Genomic DNA, 18,411 nt, shown 5'->3' on the forward strand with positions numbered 1-18,411 from the left:
TAAAACAGCTGCTCCAGAAGCCACCACATCCTTCCAGGGGACACAGGGTGTGAAGGTAACTCTAGTGGGGACAGGCCTAGACGGGCTCCTCTGTCTCCTGTTTCTGGCTGCTGGGTTTAGTGACATGTGCCCACGGTGTGGATATCAGCTTGGGTTGCAGCCGGAGCCACCGGCACAGTCAGAGAAGCAAATGCTTTTCCTGGCAATTCCAAGTGGTACCACGTCTAATGGACATGAGGAGGAAGGCAGGGCTGGGGATGACTGCAGGGTTGCTGTGCTGATGAGCTGCAGTGTGAAAGCAGGTGTTAGAAAGATCCAGGAGCTGACAGGTTATTGGTACCTTCCCTCTCTTGCAGTGGCAGCATGGGCAGAGCGGACGGAGCCGCCAAGCTGAGCGCAAAGGACCTGTATGGTGAGTCGTGCCCACAAGCACATCTAAGGTTTCCTACAGCAAAAGCACCTCTGGAGATCTGGATGTGGCTGTTGGGGAGTTTTGGGGTGGAACTTGACCAAAGCCACATGAATCCAGACCTCCACACACAACAGGTTGGGCTGGCATGGCAGCAAAAACACAGCTCACCTCTCTGCCACCACCTGGGGACAGCTGTGATTTTGGGGAACAGATAAACTTCCCGACACACCCGCCCAGATCCTCTCCGGTTATGTTAGCAAGATAACCTGATAAAGGGCCTAACAAAAGAAAGGCTGTCCCCAGCAGGTTAATGATTATCCTCTTCTAACTACTCAGTGAACCATGAAAACTCCAGCGCCCTTTGGCTCTTGGGAAGGGAATGGGCAGGATGGGTGCTGGTGCAGAGCCTGAGCTGCAGCTTGGTTACAAACCAGCCCAGGTCCAGAGGAGCCACAGAGAACATTGAGGCATCAATACCAGTTATTTCTGATCACAGCAGCTCTCTTAAAGTATCCCAGGTGAAGAAGACTGGCCTGTGGGGTGGGCAGGACAAGCAGAAAGTCACTGAGATGTCACCTCCCTCAGTGACTCCCTAGAGAGAAAGATGGGGCTTTGTCTGGGACAACACTAGTGACTTTTGGGGAGTCCAAGCCTGCAGACTCTCCCACCTGAGCTGTGGATTTGCCTAGCTGATGCTTTCTTTTTGGGTGCAAACAGGCTGTGTGTGCCCCTTGTTGGAGAGCTTGTACTTGGATCAGAAATCTCTTTGTCCCTGGGAAGGGACTTTGGGAGCTGAAGGTGTTTTGGCTGCGTGGAATGGCCCAGAGCAGTGTCCTACAACTGACCTGTCTTGCCTGGGGAGAAGTGGATGCTGGTGGGAAGGTGGGGGCTATACTTAATGGATGAAGTGCTAAACAAAGTAATTGTTGAGGTTGATTAGCTGCAAAGAATTGAAACATGGGGATTCAAGTAGAACAGAAATTTGGTGTTACTGGCCTGGATGCTGCACGATGGGCAGGTGCCAAGTGGGGGTTTGAATGGTGGAAGTCACTTGCCTGGAGGTGAAAAAACACATGATAAGCCTAGAAAGAATCAAGAGGATGAGATGTGGAAATGCTTGGGTGCTGCTCCACTTTGCACACAGGATTGCTAGTTCAGATCAGCTCCTCCAGCAGCATCACTGCTGCTGCTGTGCACTGAATGCTGCTGCGGCCTGGCCAGGGGCAGCAGGAAATAGTTGCCAAGTAAACAGAGAACCATAAAGAGACCTGTGAAAATGAAACTGAGAGCTCAAAACTGTGCTGGGAACATGGCACGTGTGCAGGGTGGCACCCAGGGGCAGAGGTAGCCCAGGGCTCTGACCTGTCGGTGTGGGGGTGGGATCTCACCAGGAGCTCCAGGTTGGCTTGCTGCCTCAGCACCAGCCTCCAGTGCCTCCACCACCAAGGCTGAGAAACTGTCTTGGAAACAAACACCATTTCTCAGATAAGTCCTTTTCAACACCAAGCTCCATCTTTTACATTTTAACACACCCCAAAAAGCAAATTTCACCAGGGATGGGACCTCTCTGACTGAATTCCAGCAAGCCTTAAATGGGGACCGTAAATCCATAGGCCAAACCCTCAAGAGGGATATATCAGTTGCCAGTTATTTCCCTGCCACTGCTGAATTCCAAGGGCTCCAGTAATTCCCAGTGTGAATAGGTGGCTCAGCCAGCCCTGCATGAGGACACCCACAGGGGTTTTGCTTGGCAGAACTTGAAACCTGCTCCACTCAGGCAGGGAGCCTTTGTCACAGGACACTCAGCATCTGTCAAACCAGTATTCGCACTCAGATCCTCCCTCCCCCAGCATTAATTTCTGCTGTGAGCTGGCACACTGGGGGGTGGAAGGCAGGCAAGAACTCAAATTCCAGGGAGAATTAGGTTTCATAACAAAACAAATCACATCAAGCCAAGCTGGCCTTGCTTATGTGATTATGATGCTGCTGAGGGATGTTCAGAGCTCACAGGGCTCTCCACGGTTCCATTTTCCCCCCATGTGAGCAGGCTGGGCCCTCAGCCTGTACATGCTGCCAAAGAAAGGAGTGCAACAACTCCCAGATTCCCAGCACACAGAGATCTCCTGCATGTAAAGCCCACTGGGCAATGTACACACATGCTCCAGTGCACACAGATGGCTAAATATCATCCCCGGGTGAATGAGGCCTTGGTTTTAGCTTTCTTAAGATGTTTTTTCTGCAATAGGGTGAGTGCCTCTGGCCACAGGGGATGGGGGGAAGGAAGGCAGGTGCTGAGCCAGCAGCTCAAGTACTTGGGCTCTACATGCAGGCCCAGTCCAAGCCCTCATTACTGGCCTAACCCAACTGGAGTGCCAGCTGCAGGGAAATGACTGTTGTCTGAGAGCCAAGGTGTCCCCAGCATCCACAGGGATTTACTGGCAGTGTTAAAGCCACATCAGGTGAGACCCTGGGGAGGGATAATTAAAAGCATTGTGGTGAGGCTGAAGCTGAGCAGCAGCTCCAGGCTGTGCAGAGAAAGCCAGCTGGATGACAGAAGTGGGGATCTGCTCTGGGGGGTTCAAAGACACAGAGTGACACTCACAGGGCCATGTGGGTCTACACAGCTTCACAGCTTGTGATGGGTAGGAAAGGTGGCTGCCCTAGTGTCACCCTTGGCCTACTGTAATTGCCCTTATCATCAAGTACCTGGCACACACCGTGTCTTCTTCACTGTGGGGAGCACAGAGGGGTGCAGAGAGATAACCAAAGTCACTGGGGAATTCTGCAAAGAAATTGGCTTAAAGCCCTGAGATATCTTCCCCTAGCAGAGCTTGTCAGAGCTGGGTACACTTTCTAGATGCTCAGCTGTCCTTGGTGGAGCTTCCTGGCTGTCATGGGAGCAGGACACTCCTCCTTTCCTACCCCCTTAGCAAAACAGCATCACATTTGCTCAGCTCCATGTTCTGGAAGAGTCTGTGGCTGCCTGCAGAGAGCAAGCCCCAGCTCCCTGGCAGCAGGGGGAATGGCTGGCACCTATCATGTTGCCACCTTCCTCCATGCACAGCAACCAGCTGAATAAATGTTAATGCACCCCATAAATAAATTAAGCTGCTTCTCCACTTACTGGCGTCCGTTCTGAACCTAGATGAGAGCCTGGGGGTAGAAACCACTGTGGCTCTGGCAGAAGCCAAGGGAAGGGCTGGAAGGAAGGGTTTCTGCACAGTGCTTCCCACAGTGGGCTTCTTTCTGTGGTGACACCAGCTGGACTTCTGCAGGTGTTCATCTGGGCTGCTTTCCTGATTGCTCAGTCTCTTGTGAGGGGTTAGGCAGCGTAACCAGGAGAAGCTGCACAGGCTTCAGGACAGTTTAATGGCTTCAGTGGATTTCTTGGGGGGCTGTAGGAAGGCAGTGGCTCTGCAGCAGTGCTCAGAGCAGCCCATTTCTGTTTGGCTGCCATGCCTGTCCCCGCTGTGCTCAGTTGCTTTCCAGCACCCCTGGCCAACTTCATGCGTGTATTTGCTCGTCACAATGCTGGAACACAGAAGTGCCCAGGAAACCTGAAATGTCTCACATCCAGACCTGTGAGACCCAGCCAGTTGCCTCCAACCTGGCCACCCCATCCTTTAGAAGCTCATTTCTGGGAAAGACCTAAATTTGTTGGGATACAGGATTGGGAAAAGGGATTTTGGAGCAAGAGAAACTGCCTGTGGCAGGAGTTAGGCTGGAGAAATGTGGTGCTGAGCAGCCAGGATCACTTGACACTGCACAGCCCCGTAACCCAAGAAAGGCTTTGGTGCTGTAACCAGACACAGGGCACCAAGACAAAGAGAAGAGCCATTCCTGTGGCCCTGGACAGGTGTCACCTCCTTGGGGAGCTGTGGGGACAGGAGCCACCACAGGTAATGGCTGCACTCAGGAGCCACTGCCTAGGCAGAAGTTTTGCCATCAGAGTTGACAGCAAAGGAGCAAATTGTGTTTAATGGTCACAAATCAAGTCCTGGGGGTCTGCACAGACCTTCCCTATCTCCCAACAGGGGTCTCCTCCCTCGCTGCCATTTCAGCTTCTTTCTTCACATCCCCTTTTTCCACCCAAGATTCCAGCTTCAGATGACCCTGGCTCCCCTCCAACCCTGCGCTGTGGGTGACCCTTTTATTCAAAGCCTTGGACACTTAATAGTCCAGCTGGAGGCAGGGCTGGAAGAAAAATAGGAAGCCAGAATTCCTGTTGGTTCCTTCTCTCCTTGCATGGAGTAAACTGCTCAAAGCTGGTTCAGAGGAACATGGAAATGGGTTGTTGGATGTGCACAATTACCTTGGGAACAGAAGCTTGTTGGTTCATGGCAACAATGAGAAACTTTTAATGATGAGGTTTTTTGGTCCTCAAGTAAATTAATTGATTTAATTAAATCAAAGTTCCTCCACTCTTACTAAATGTATTCTGACATTCAAACAATGTCATTACCAGCCATGGCAAGGTCAGAAAACACCGCTTTGGACTGTTTGGTGAAAAATAATTTGGCTCATTTCTTCAGCTCTGGTTGTAAACAAAAAAAAAAGGAAGAGCTCCAGCCCTGAGCTTCCCCTGCAGCTCCTCAGGACCCTGATTTTCCTCCTCAGGAAGGCCCCTAGTGCCTGCCTGGCACAGAGTGCTGCTGTCCACGCTCCCTGGCAGGCTGGACACAAGCACACAGTGTTTCTTGATGTCCTCAGTCCTTGCACAACCCAGAATCTGGGCCAGGGTTTTATTTGCTCTACGAGAGTGGGTTGTGTCTTCAGCTAATAAGAGAGGAATGTGAGCACTTGGGGCTGAGCTAGTGGCAAATATTAAACATGTCAAGGAGGAATTCAGCTCCCTGACACCTACCAGCAGCTGCTGACATGCCACCAGGGGAGCAGCCACTGCCCATTCAGACCTCTGGCTGCCTCCAGCCTCAATGAGAGCCTGTTCATTCACTTCAAGAGCTCCTAGAGCACATACCAACATGTTACCCATGAGTGACAGCTGCCCTAAGCAAAGATTTCCAGCATCACAGCCACTCATACAAGCTCTGAAAGTCCCAGGGTGCTAACAGGAAAATGAGGGACTTGATGCTTCCTAAGAAACTGCGAAGATGCTTCTAAAAATGGAGCTCTCCTGGCCATGGGGACCCCTGAGCAGGGAAAGCCTCTGCAGGAGCAGAGGCAAGGTATATGGACCTGCAGATGCCTCCATGCTGGAAGCTCAGATGCAGCAGTGCCTGAAACCAGCTCCTGTACTAACCCTGCAGGACCTGGAGCATCCTCCCACCCAGCCAGGAAGCAGGAACCTGTGGGATGGGCAGAGCTGTGTTAACACAGCTGTGGGGTCAGACTGCCAGCTCAGATCTGGCTCCTGCTCAGCTCTGGGGATGGAGGCTGGTTCCTAACACTGCTTTATTAACCCAGCCCAGCACATCTGTATCCTCACCACTAGCAGAAAGAGGCATCTGCTGCTCTGCTTCTCCTCTGGAGGGCTGTGTCCTGACCTGTTAGTTTGGTACAAAAAATAGCTCCTGGTGCACTGCCAGGTTACTATAAAGAGCACGTGCACTGCTAGATGATGTGTAGATAACAAAGTACTGGCAAGCTGTAGCAGGCAACAGCCCGGACCTTCCTTAGGCTGTTCTGATGGATGCAGAAGCCAGGGAAGTCACAGGGATGCAGGGAATCACGGAGAGGTCTGTGGTCTGGTACTGCCAGTGAGAACAAACCTAACCCCACACAGCTTTGATTCCTCACAGGCTGCTTCACACACAATTTGTCCATCCCCCTTGTCCTCTGCTGTGCCTTCCGCCCAGCAATGGCTAGAAACAAACATGGGGAGAGAGGGGGAGGATGAGGGAGGATCCCATGTGATAAAACTCACTAATTAATCAAAGAAGGATGTGAATGGAGGGCAGGGGAGGCTGGTACAACTGGCTGCACTTCTTACAGAGGCACCTGTTTACACCACAACTGACTTTGGCCTCAGTGTATGGCACAAGCATCAGCGAGTTTTTGTTCAGAGCAGTTTGGAATGTAAATGGATGGAGAGAGATCTTGGGACTGAGCTTTGGGATCCAGCCCGGGACCCCCCTGCAGCTCAGCATAGCACCTGCAGGGAAGAATGTCTCCAATTCCCCCCAGATTATTCCTCCACCAAGTTATTTCAGCAGAGCTGGCCTAGTGGGCAGAGCTGTTCCCGCCAGCCCACCCCTCCCACGCACAATCCGCAGGGAGCGTTCACAGCCAGGTCCGAACTCCCTGCTAGAAAGGGTGTTGCCTGGAAATGGGGAGGGAAGTTGGCAGGAAAGATGGGGTTTGGCTTCCTGGACCAAGGTGATAACTCCATCCCCCCAGGATGTGCATCAAACCTGCTCTCCCCACTCCCTCATTTATTACTCTCTTTCATCCTTTTCACTCCATAACAAAGCCAAAGGGGACACTCTCCCTTCCACCTTCCAGCCAAGACTGTAGCCTCCTCACTGGGATTTCAGCCCAGCACCCAGTTTTGAGTCCTCAGATAAAATCTACCTTGTTCCCTCTGCAGTGGTTTGAGATTTTCCCATTTCCTTGTGTGGTGCCAGTGGGAAACAGGATTCCCACGGCACTGCTCATCCATAAGATACTGGCAACAGAGGACATCCCTGCAGTTTCCCTCACACCTCTGAGTCCAAGGCAAGATTAAAGCCAAATTGTTCAATGAGAGAACCATTTATAGGGGTTTTTTCCTCCCTGAAAGGAGCATCTTAGGGTTCACTGGGCCTTAGAAGCAAGAGATGAGACAATCCAATGAACTGTGTGTGTCCGACATGGCACCCATGCCCAAATCATGCAGAATTTCCTGGATCTCCCACCCCAGTCCTACAGAAAGTGTTTGGGCTCAGCAATGGTGTGATTGTGAGTTCCCACCACAGCAAAAGGCATCTGCCACCTCCCTCCAGATGAGCCAGGATCCCCACACTTTGAGAGAGGTTTTTTGCTGCCAGACCCCAAAAGCAAGAGACAAAGCTGCGTTGTTTTCTCATCTCTTCAGCCCTCTTGGCAGACAGAAGAGTGAAAGGACTGTGGTGGTCACTGTGGACACATGGCAGCTTTTAGCACCTTTGCTGCACTAGTGCCAGAGCTCAGGAGCTCTCCCTGCCCTTCACAGCCCCAGCTTGTGCTCTATTCAGGGTCCTCTGCAGCCTCTGAAGGGCACAGCAGAACCTAACTCAGGTGCAGGTTGGTGTCCAACCTCTCACAGCAGCTGCCACCTAATCTGGGGGGGAATCATCCCTGTATTCCTGTCCTGCTTATTTATTGCATAAGGTTTATGCAAATTCTGTCTCCTGGGGCCAGGCAGGGGGTTGGATAACACCCCACAGAGCTGGGGCCTTCTCTGTTGCAAGAGCTGTAGAAATGCAAAGTGTCCTCATACCAGAGGTGTCAGATAAACCCGGGAGGAAATTAGCTGCTGCTGCTAATGAGCCAGTGGTCATTAATGCAAAATTAAGCAGACAGAGGAGGGGGCTGTGCAGGACAGTGGGAGAGCCACCCAGGACAAGTGACCTGTCTCCTGGAGTGTTTCTTGGCCAAAGGAGTTCAGCTGTCCAATATCAGGGGAGACTAAAGGAAAGCTGGGGAGGGGCTTTCACCAGAGAGGGCAGTGACAGGACAAGGGGCAAAGTCTGAAATTGAAAGAGGGGAGATTTAGGTTAGACATCAGGAAGAAATTCTTCACCATGAGGACAGTGAGGCACTGGAACAGGCTGCCAAGGGAGGCTGTGGAAGCCCTATCCCTGGAGGTGTTCAAGGGCAGGTTGGATGAGGTTTGTGCAGCCTGCCCATAGCAGGGAGGTTGGAACCTGATGATCTTTAAGGTCCCTTCCAACCCTCACCATTCTATGATTCTATAAAGGATCACCACTCGTCCACAGAGTCAAGCCCTCTCCCTGCAGGCATCTTTCTGTGGCACATTCAGCCCAGCAGGACCAGAGCCAGGATTAAGCCCAGGCAAATAATGATGCATCCACAGCAAGGTCTGCAATATCTCACCACACTGCTCTGAAGTAAACCAGCAAAAAAACCCACCCTTTTTTCTTGTAAAGCCCCCACACTTATCAGAGAGATGTGGTCTAAGACTGACCACTTAGTCATTTGCAGCCTGGGTCTTTATTTCTTCCTGTGTTTAAATCAAAACTAAATGTGAGGAAAGAAGGTTTCAGTGTCCTGGCACCCTGCTGTCCCCGGAACACCCAGCTGGTTTTAGGCTGCGCAGTTGTATTTGCAGATGCCAGGAGGAAACACAAAAATAAAAGTTTCCATGGGCGTGGGGGCCAGGTAGAAGCCAATGAGACTGAAGGGATTTCAGGAGAAGGAACAAGCAGACCTCTTAAAGAAAGGGACAGGAAAGAGAATATGCAGAAACTCCCCCTTCCTCACCCTGGGCGGCTTCTGAGATGGCATCCTGAGACAAAGTACAGGCACTTTGCTCTGGTTCTGCAGCTTTTAAAGGTAATGCAGAAATGCCCCCAGGGAGGATCAACAGAGGGAGGGGAAACATCTGCATTTTCTCCCAGGCCTGGGGCTTGCTTCTGTGGCTGGAAAAAGCTGCAAATGGCTAAAAGGGCCTCTGGCTTAACCCCGAGTGCAGGTGATGGGAAGCAGGGGCTTTGCAGAGCTCCGAGGTTCCAGCAGGTCCCCCAAGATTTCCAGACGTTTTCTGAGGTGTGTGCAGAGATTTCCTCTGACCATGACACCTGCAGCTTCTCTGAGCTTGGAGGATGGGGCAAAGGCACCAGAGGGGACCCCAGAAAGTCTGTAGTCAACCAGCTGCAGCCCTGATCATTGCAACAGCTTTGTGGGCTGTTGTCCTACTGGAAAGCCAAGCTGGTTCCCTCCTACCATAAAGCCAGGCTGGTCCAGGCTGCTTCTCTCCTACCAGAAAGCCAGCCCAGAGACTGGTAGGCTGTTCTACCAGAAGAAACACAGCCCTACCTTAGCCTCCCTCTGACTACCCCATCCCCCACTATATTTTCTCCTCCTTGGGGCCCACCAGCTCCTGACTGGCTCTGCACCCTTTCTCCGAGGGCTGAAGACATCTGCCTGTCCTAATGTAAAAACTCTATTTTCAGAACAACCACTTCAGCTTTTTCCATTCCCTTCTAAAAAGGAGGGAATGGGATGTCTTAAAATCCCAGTTTGTCTCCACTGCACACAGATGGGGTGTTCTCATTTCCATTAGTGTCATCTATTTACACAAGAACTGCTCAGTGAGGAAATTGAGGTTACCGAGAAAAAAGAAAGTTCCTCACATCAGACATGAATCCCTGGGGTGTGTGTTGCCCTGTCCCCTCTTCCAGACCTTGCCCCAGATTTGAAGTAGGACAGACTGCAATTAAAACACCCAGCAAACAGAAAATGCCATTGACCCTTCAATGCGAGCCTAAGGTGGGAAGTGCCATGCTGAAATATTAATTAATTTACTCAAGGTCATTCTTGAAGCTAATGGCTGAGCAGGGAGCTGTGCTGGGTGTCTGAGGTCTTTCCCCACAAACTATCCTTGCTCCACCTCCAAGTTGGTGCTGCTGGTGTAGAAGATCTGCAGTCTCTGCTAAAGCCTCTCCCAGTATGCAGAGGCATTAAATAAATCAGTTGTACTTGTGACCAGCTGCCACTCCAGGGCTACCAGGAATCAGCTGCAGAGGCAAAGCACATTGCTGTTTTCAGTCACAGAGACACAAGATGCAAAGTACTTGGGCATCCTGCCAAGCTGATGGCACACTTGGGGCTTCAAGACTGTCAGGGAAGTGTTAAAAAGCTTCAGAAATCAGTTTGAAATCAGCTTCCATCCACCCCTGCCAGGCTCCCAGTGAAAGCAGCAGCATCTCTTTTCATGTCTGCTGTCCATTCAGTGTGCTCCTGCCCCACAGACAGGTTTGCTGCCACTGCTCAGCCCTGAGTCTTCAGAGAAGTACCAACAGGAGCTCAGTTTAAAAGCTCTTCTCGGTTGGCTAAGGAGAAAAGTGAAAATCCTGCTCTAAATCCCAAGGAAAGCAGCCCTTCAGGCCCAAGCTTGTTGTGGAGGGACATCTGCTGGCACTGCCCAGGGCCACTCTCATTCTCCTTCCACAGAAGCCAAAGAGAAATAAAATCATGACGGAAATGTGAGGGAGGCTGGGGAAAAGTCATGAGGTGGAACCCAAGCGAAGCCCCAATCCCCCATCCCAATCCACTGTCCCTGGTGCCTGACCAGCACTTTGCACCCCCAAACCAGGGCAGGTCACAGAAGTGAGAGCAAGAAACTCAGCAAGAAACCAATGCAGAAGTTCTGCAGCCTAATATACCTGAGAGGTTTGAGCTCATTCAGCCATCACCAGCTTTGATCCACCCTCCTTACCAGCTCTCTGATTTTAGGACAGCCAAAGAAACCCCAAATTCCCACTCAGTATGAGCTAAATCCAAGTAACCTGGAACAGGAGCAGTCACAGAGGCCGGGTGGGTTGACTCAAAAACTGATCCCACTCTAGGCAGGAAAATTCAAGGCATGAAGCTGCATGTCACCTGCAGGGTCACCCAGGCTGGTGAGGAAGGACACTGGCAGCAATCCTGGCAATCCATGCCAAGGAGACAAGTCCCCATAATGCATCTAAACTCCTGTCAGCTCTCTGGGAAGGCAGAAGGTTCAGCTTCTCCTTCCTTTGCAGAGGTTTAAACAACAGCAATTCAGGTGAGAATTGAATACAAGGAGGGTCCCAAGGCTAAGCTAAAGGTCCAGTCTGGTGCTTTGGGGGCATGTTTTCTGCTCTTGTCCCAGCAGGATGCTCTGTTCATTGCATTACTCCCTGCTAGTGCTCTCCTGCCTGCCAGGCAGAAGACACATCAGAGGTGGCAAACTGCCTTCTCTCTTTGGAGAAGATGGAAGGACAGGCTTAGTAGATCATGTAGAAAACAACTCCACAGTTTGGGAGCAACCAGGGGACTGCACTTTCTGGGGGTGAAGGGGTCAGGGAGCTTTTTTGCTGGATGTAGGCAGAAGAGAAGGAAAAGGTTGTTGGAGCAGCACTGCTTCAGACATCACCCTGCTGACCACAACAGCTTTCCCCCCTGTGGGTGCTCTGCACCCCTTGTCCCCAACTGCCGGGGGGTCCCTTCACAGGGGAAATACATGGGATGGTAACTTAAGTGGAACAGCAGCAACAGCACATAGGAAACAGTCACTCTTTTACAGAAGGGACAGAGAGGGGAAAAAACCACAAGAAAACCAAGCCACTAACAGTGGTAAAGGCAGAACTACTGCTCGAGCTCCTGCAACTCCTTGAGCTGTACTCATTTCCCCAGAGAGAAAGGATTTGCACAGGAGCAAACCAGGGCAGAACTCAGTGCACAGGCAGGTGTTGGTCCTGCTGCACTAACCAGCAAAAGGGAAAGTCAAACAAGCCATGGTGTCCCCAGGGAGGAGCTACATCACCAGCACCTTCATTAGGCTGCTATCCTCTTTAATTATCACCTAAAGGAGTGCCCAGAGCCCTGGTTGCCCACAGCCCATCCCAACAGGCAGAGGCCATCCAGGGGCAGGGCAAAATGGTCACTAATCCAGCAGATCCTGCTCCTTCCCAGAGCTCCTTCCCATCTCCAGCCCCTTCTAGTTACTGCCCTGCCCTTGCCCTGCTCTATGTTCACTTTGTTTCACTGTCTGCACTTCAAAACACACTTATCTTCAGTTTTCCATCTTTTTTATCAGTAAAAAAAAAAAAAGTATTTTGATTACCAAGGAAAGCTTTGATTTTAACAGTGTTTCTTGTAAAACTTTGGGGAGTGTTTGTCAATTAAAATCTGACGTTACTAAAAATATAAAGGAAAAAAATATCTTGGGAAGGTTTACCTGGGTCTGGTACCACTGCACCAAAAATATGGAGAAGAACCAAGGGAATTCCTATGAGGAGATTAATTTTCTATGTGCCAGTCCCTTTACTGTGAAAATTGTTAAATGAGACCACAAGTTCTGTCTTCAAAGAAAAGGGGAAAGCAAGAGAGGAGCCAACATCCCAGGGAAGGCATTAGAGAGAGCTTTGAAGTGAGCTACAGATAAACTAAGATAAATATTTACTCCTTTAAAATACGAGAAGCCCCAGGGTTTGAGGGGTTGTGAAATCCCCTTGGTTGTGACTGCAGGATATTCTCACACAGGCTTTAAGAAAGGTGAAAATGTATAAAACTGCCTTGGTGTTTTCTGAGCAAACCAGAGATCCAAGGATGTCCTCTGCTGGTGAGGAAGATGTTTTCAGTTTGGGTGCTCCCAGATCATCCCGTGCCTGGATTACTCCTCTGCAATTCAACCAAGGGATTTATAAGGAAACCCTGGATAAATACCAATTAAATAGCAAGTAAAAGCTAGCAGGGTAAAGTCTTATAGGATTATATTCAATAGTCTCATTAAATTCCTAGCATTCTTCCCCAAATTGCTCCTTACTGCTGCTTTCCAGTAAGAAATGCAGGAAGCAATGAAGATTTGTAGCCTCATAAAAATGTTGTACAAGAAACTCGGGTTCTGACTGGCTGGCCTTGATCCCCACAGCCCTTCCCACCCGTGCCCACAGCCCTTCCCTACTGCGTGCCAGGAAATGCAAGAAAGCAAACTGGAAATGTCACAGCAAAGCAGAGGTGTCTCCTGGGGGATGATTCAAAAAGGCTTTTATGTCCAAACCACTGGGTTGTGGGTGGATTTTTTTTTCTTCTTGCCACGTGCATGCCATAGCCTTCTGCCAGCCTCCTCTAGCCAGCCCTCACCTCAGAGCCCTCCTCCAAGGGCTTCCCTAATCCTCCACTGCCTGGGGCTCTCTTTTGCACCAGGTTTCGTTTCCTCCACAAACAGAGCTGACCTCCAGGAACCACGGCAGCAGCATGAAGGGATGCACCTGGCTGTGTACCCTGCACACTCGACTTGCCAATCTTTGTTACAAAAGTGAATATAATTACTATCTCTTATTGACCCCAGCACTCCAACTGAAGCTCAGAGCCAAAGGGAAGCCTGTAGCAGCCCAGCAGGAGAGCTCTTGGTCTCAGCCCCTCACACACCAATAAACAGCCACTACAATTAAGGCTTGTTTTCTTCTTTCTTTTTGCAGAACAAAGAAAAAAATACTCCAACTCCAATGTCATTATGCACGAGACTTCACAGTACCACGTCCAGGTGAGTGTGCAATGAACACAGAGGGGCTGCAAGGGCAGTGGCAGGGACAGATGCTGGCAATGCAACATGTTTCCTTTGTCCTGCGCCTTCATGAGGCCACAGAGGAGGTGGGAAGCTTCTTTCATAAAGCAAGTGTTGCTGTACACACCCTGGGAGAGGCAAACAGCAAGGCTGCTTGACATCTTTTTTCCAGTTCCTGGCCCTGAATGCCTGTAGATAAACTTATCTCCCGAGCTGCCCACCCAGCTGGGTCCCCTCACTATTTCAAGCCTCTAGTGGTGATTACAGGAACTCATCTGCCCAAATAACACAGACCACATCAACTATCACCTTTCAGCCCTCCCTCAACTACTGTGTCCTCTCAAGTAACTCCAAACCCTTCGACCACAGCAGGCACTAAGCCAAATTCATCTCCCAGTGTCACAGACATGCACTTCAAAAAGAGGAGCCAGCCAGGCCCCCCTGCCTTGGCTGTCCCTGGAATACAACATGCAGTGGCCTCCACACCACAGGACCATTCCTCTCTGAAAACTGGGCAAGGCAAGAAAGGAAAACACTTTACAGGGTTCCTATTTAGTGGATAGGGCCCTCTCTTCTCTGGTTTAAGACCCCACTCTGGCAGAGAGCCCAATTAGACTGCTAGAAATAAAGGAGCCTGCTCAGTTGCTTAAAATCAAATTGAGACTTTTCAAAATGCTTGTTTGGAAACATTGGTTTCAAAGAAACCAACTCAAGGGTCAGCTGCCCCACAGTGGCCCTGCCAGCCATTCCCATCAGTCACTCCTACCAAATAAAGCAGAGAAGGGACTTTAAACAGTGACACACACACAAATTCTTCCTTAATTATGCCATATGCCACCATTGCCAGTCTCTGCCTTGAACTTTGACCAGGGCAAACAGGATTTCAGTGGCAGGCAGTGAGGTAGGAGGAGGCATTTTACACCCTTCAAAGCAACCTACAAGCTGATCAGTTTCAGAGTGGAGGGAGTCACTGCTCATTCTTACAAAAGCTGCTGTGTCTGAATAACCACCTCAATCATGAGAAATCAAGGACAGCAACCAGCTTCTCTCCTTTATCCTCCACCAGTATCTAAAGAAAATTGAAGAGAAAAAAAATACTCTAAGAGTCCAAGTTAAACAAGTAACATTTCTCTCCATGAAAATTAACTTACTTAATAGTAAACAACAAAGGAATTTATTAAGATTGTAAACCTGGCAGTTAAAATAATAGAACAGATAAGAATGCCCGTCACTAGGTATAAACCAATTCTCCCCCCTGTCACAAAGCAGAGGGCTTGTCACCTCTGCACAGATAATATTGACTTTGTGAATACCTTTTCATGCACTATTTTACAATTACAGCCACATACCTGAGCATGTTTTTCATATCTGATTGCATGGTTAATCTCAGCTTTCAGCTGAAATACCTGCCAGTTCTATTTAGACAGTGCCTCACCCAATACCTTTGCTTTATGAACACAGGGCTGGGTCTCACACTCTGCAGTGTTTATCCTCTGCTATGCTCCTTCCAGCCTTTATGAATTATCCAACAACCACCTTGACAACAAACTGGTCACCACAAATCCTCTCTCAGCAGGGTCAGCCTTTGCTGCCTCTTAGTCTGTTTCCAGCTTTGCATCTCCCTGGGCTTTTACAGGTAGAAAGGACTTCTTCCCAAGCAACTCTCCTGTCCTCTGATGACCCACATGCTGATTCTGGACACTACCCATGGGGTTACTGAATCAGCTCATGAGCTGAGACTGCAACTGGGACAGATAGATTCCTTCCCACCAGTCCTTTCTCCTTTTCTTCTTGCGTTGTGCAGGTCTTACTTGCTAGTCTTCTGGCACACAGACTGTCTTTTTGTGCCACACTGGACCCTGACATGGCACCACTGTAGCAGAGTCAGCACCAGAAAGAAACTGCTTGAACACTGAAGAGTTTGTCTGAACACTGGGAGAAGGCAAAGACAAGGGATCAGAGGGAGAAAAGCCAGGCAAAACTCATCCCTGAGCTAGAGACAGCAAAGAGCCTCTCCAAATGTTATATCCCTATTTGTGGCTTGCTGTATCTGTATCCCATTTTTCCAGCTCTGGCTTTGAAACCAGGCCGTGGGATTTGTTCAAAGCCCAGCAGGAGATCCCACTGCCAACATCCACACAAACACCAGGTGCTCCTCAGGACAGCTCCTGCGGTTGTCCCCAGCGCTACAGCAAATGTGCCCCTGCCAGGATGGTTCCCATGCCAGGAAGGTTCCTCCTCAGCTGTCCCACAGCTGACTCTGCAGCAATGAGTTATTGACCCAAAAGGCCCTGAGCAGGGGAAGTGGGTGAGAGGGTCATGCTGCTGGATGAGCCATTGATATTCCAGGGAAGAGAGAAAGAGCTGGGACCTGGCCTGACTAGCCTCCCAGCAGCAGGCCATGACACCAGCTGTGGCACAGACCCCTTAGTCAGGCCAATAACTTCCCCATCCAAAAACCTCCTGTTTTTCTCCCTTGGAGAAGGGGAAAACCTTGAGCTGCTTCCCAGTTGGGCATGTTTTCCTTCCCCTTCTCCTCACCAGGAACACAGCAGGGCAGCAAAGGAACAAGATGAACCAGGACCGTTTCCTTTACCTTCCTGCATTTTGGCTCTCCCCGTTTGTCACCTGAACAGGTGGCCTGGCCGTGCTGTCACTCACACAGGGCCAATGGCACAGAAAAACAGCTCTGAGCAGGTGAAGCTCCTGCTCCTCCTGCCTTGTAGTCCCCTCTGCTGGCAGACACACCTGCTCCCCATCCGGAGCAATGCCAGCTCCCCCTGCCTGCTGATGACAGCAGAGAGAAGTCACCGGGATCTCTGGAGTGGCTGTCACCTGCTCCGGAGGGGCTGTCAGGGCAGGGATGTTCCCACCTCACGAGATAAGCAAAACACAAGTGTCTTTAGTTTGTTAGTGATGTTTAACTCCCGTAATTCAACTTCCAAGCCAGTTTCAGAACAGCCAGGGACTAAGCTGTGTGTACAAAGCACTGGCAAACACGCGCTGCTGGATGGGATCCAGAGCTGCTGGCATTGACATATGAGGAGATAAATATGCAAGTGGTAAAACCCGTTGTGAAAAGCCTTGCTGCATTATGAAACCCTCACCTCTCACCACTACAAACAGCCTGGTACCAACAACCAGAACAGACACTTCCTGCAGCAGCTCTTTCCTGCTGGTGCTCTGAAGAGCTGACAAACAATAGTTCAAGCCTTTAGAGAGGGTTTCACCGCTGGTTTTCAGTACACACACCAACAAGGCTCTTTCAAATGTGTTTTTTTTCCTTCTTCCCCCTCACACCTTTAGCACTTGGCCACCTTCATCATGGACAAGAGTGAGTCCATTGTGACCGTGGACGATGCTATCCGGAAACTCATCTTGCTCAACTCCAAGGAGAAGATCTGGACACAGGAGATGCTGCTGCAAGTCAATGACAAGTCCATCCGCTTACTGGACTGCGAGTCACAGGTACCCAGAGCTCTGCCAGACACAAAGGCTGCTGTGGGTGCCCTCCCTGTTCTGCCTGGCAGGGACATTTCTAAGGAACCCAAAGAAAGGCAAATCCCTACCAACACCCACCCTGGGTATGCAGGGGCTGGCTGCCTCTAAATCAAAGGGCAGGTAGGTGTGGGATGATTTATTCACATAGTCCAGATGAAAGATACCTTGAGCTGTCCTCCAGGCCAACAGCAAAACTGCTTTTCGTGGGAGTGATGCAGACAGACAGGTCCAGAGATCTGCATGAAGCATCAGCAGAGAGGGATGGGCATTTTACTTGCATTAAAATACCACTCAGAATCTCCTGCCTGAGCACAGGGCCCTGCTTTGGCAGGTGACATATGTTCATGCATATGAGGCACCTGATCTGAGGGGAAGGAACAGGGAGGCAGGGGGAAAGGGATGGTGCTGCCCTCCTTTTAGCAATGGGAAACTAAAGGACAAGGTCAACCAAGGAGACAGCGTGGGGTGGGTAAACCCTGCACAGAGAGAATCTCTCCTCCCAGTGTTCTGCTGGGATGCACAAGCACACTGGTGCAGGTAGAGCACAGCAGCACAATGATGGTGAGGAACAAAGCTGAGGTTATTGCAGTCTCAAGCTAGGGCCCACATTCAGGGCCCAGAGGAGAACAAGAGCTCTCTCTATTTGTCATCCTGCCCTCTCCTCTTTGCAGTCCCAAGCCACTGCCCCTCTGCAGACCTTGGTGTGCAACCCCAAAGAGCCCAGCAAACCACCCTGAGAAGCACAAGCTCTGCCAGGTCTCTCCTCAAACAGGGACGCTTGGAGTTCACACACAGGGCCATTCCCCAGCAGCTCAGTAGTTCCCCACTGCCCAACCCCTTCCTCTCTCTCTTCCAGGAGGAGCTCGAGGACTTCCCTCTGCCTACAGTGCAGCACTGCCAGACAGTGCTGAACCAGATGCGTTACTCCTCCATCCTGCTCCTGGTGTGCCAGGATTCAGAGCAGCACAAACCCGACATCCACTTCTTCAACTGTGATGAGGTGGAGGTGAGCAGAGCCCTCCTTGCTGGGCTGGGACAGAACAAAATATGCTCCGAGCTGTCTGCCAGCCCCTTCCTCCCTCATCCACTCAGAGCCCTCAGTCCTTTCCAAAGCAGGGCCCTTAAAGACATCCCTGTTTTCTCTTTGAGGCGGAGATGGTTCACGAGGACATAGAAAGTGCCCTGGCAGACCACAAGCACGGCAAGAAGATACGGCCACAGACACTCAAGTAAGTGCTGCAGGATCCAGGCGGAGTAAAGCAAGGAAAAAAGCCCCATTTACAATGGTGCACTTGCACACCAGCCT

General features: G+C 50.5%; 1 protein-coding gene across 1 annotated transcript in view; it reads left to right on the top strand.

Annotated features, from left to right (window-relative positions):
* The first annotated feature begins 363 nt into the window (after positions 1-363).
* The window catches only part of EPS8L2 (EPS8-like 2), a 32,922-nt gene continuing 14,874 nt past the window's right edge, over positions 364-18,411 (top strand). The window contains exons 1-5 of the mRNA XM_009993556.1: positions 364-412; positions 13,519-13,583; positions 16,911-17,072; positions 17,962-18,111; positions 18,255-18,334. Of these exons, the coding sequence (XP_009991858.1) occupies positions 364-412; positions 13,519-13,583; positions 16,911-17,072; positions 17,962-18,111; positions 18,255-18,334 (506 nt within the window). The remainder of the gene's footprint in view (positions 413-13,518; positions 13,584-16,910; positions 17,073-17,961; positions 18,112-18,254; positions 18,335-18,411) is intronic.

The sequence above is a fragment of the Chaetura pelagica genome, unplaced genomic scaffold (assembly GCF_000747805.2).
Source record: "Chaetura pelagica isolate M959 unplaced genomic scaffold, ChaPel_1.0 scaffold613, whole genome shotgun sequence".
Lineage (NCBI taxonomy): Eukaryota > Metazoa > Chordata > Aves > Apodiformes > Apodidae > Chaetura > Chaetura pelagica.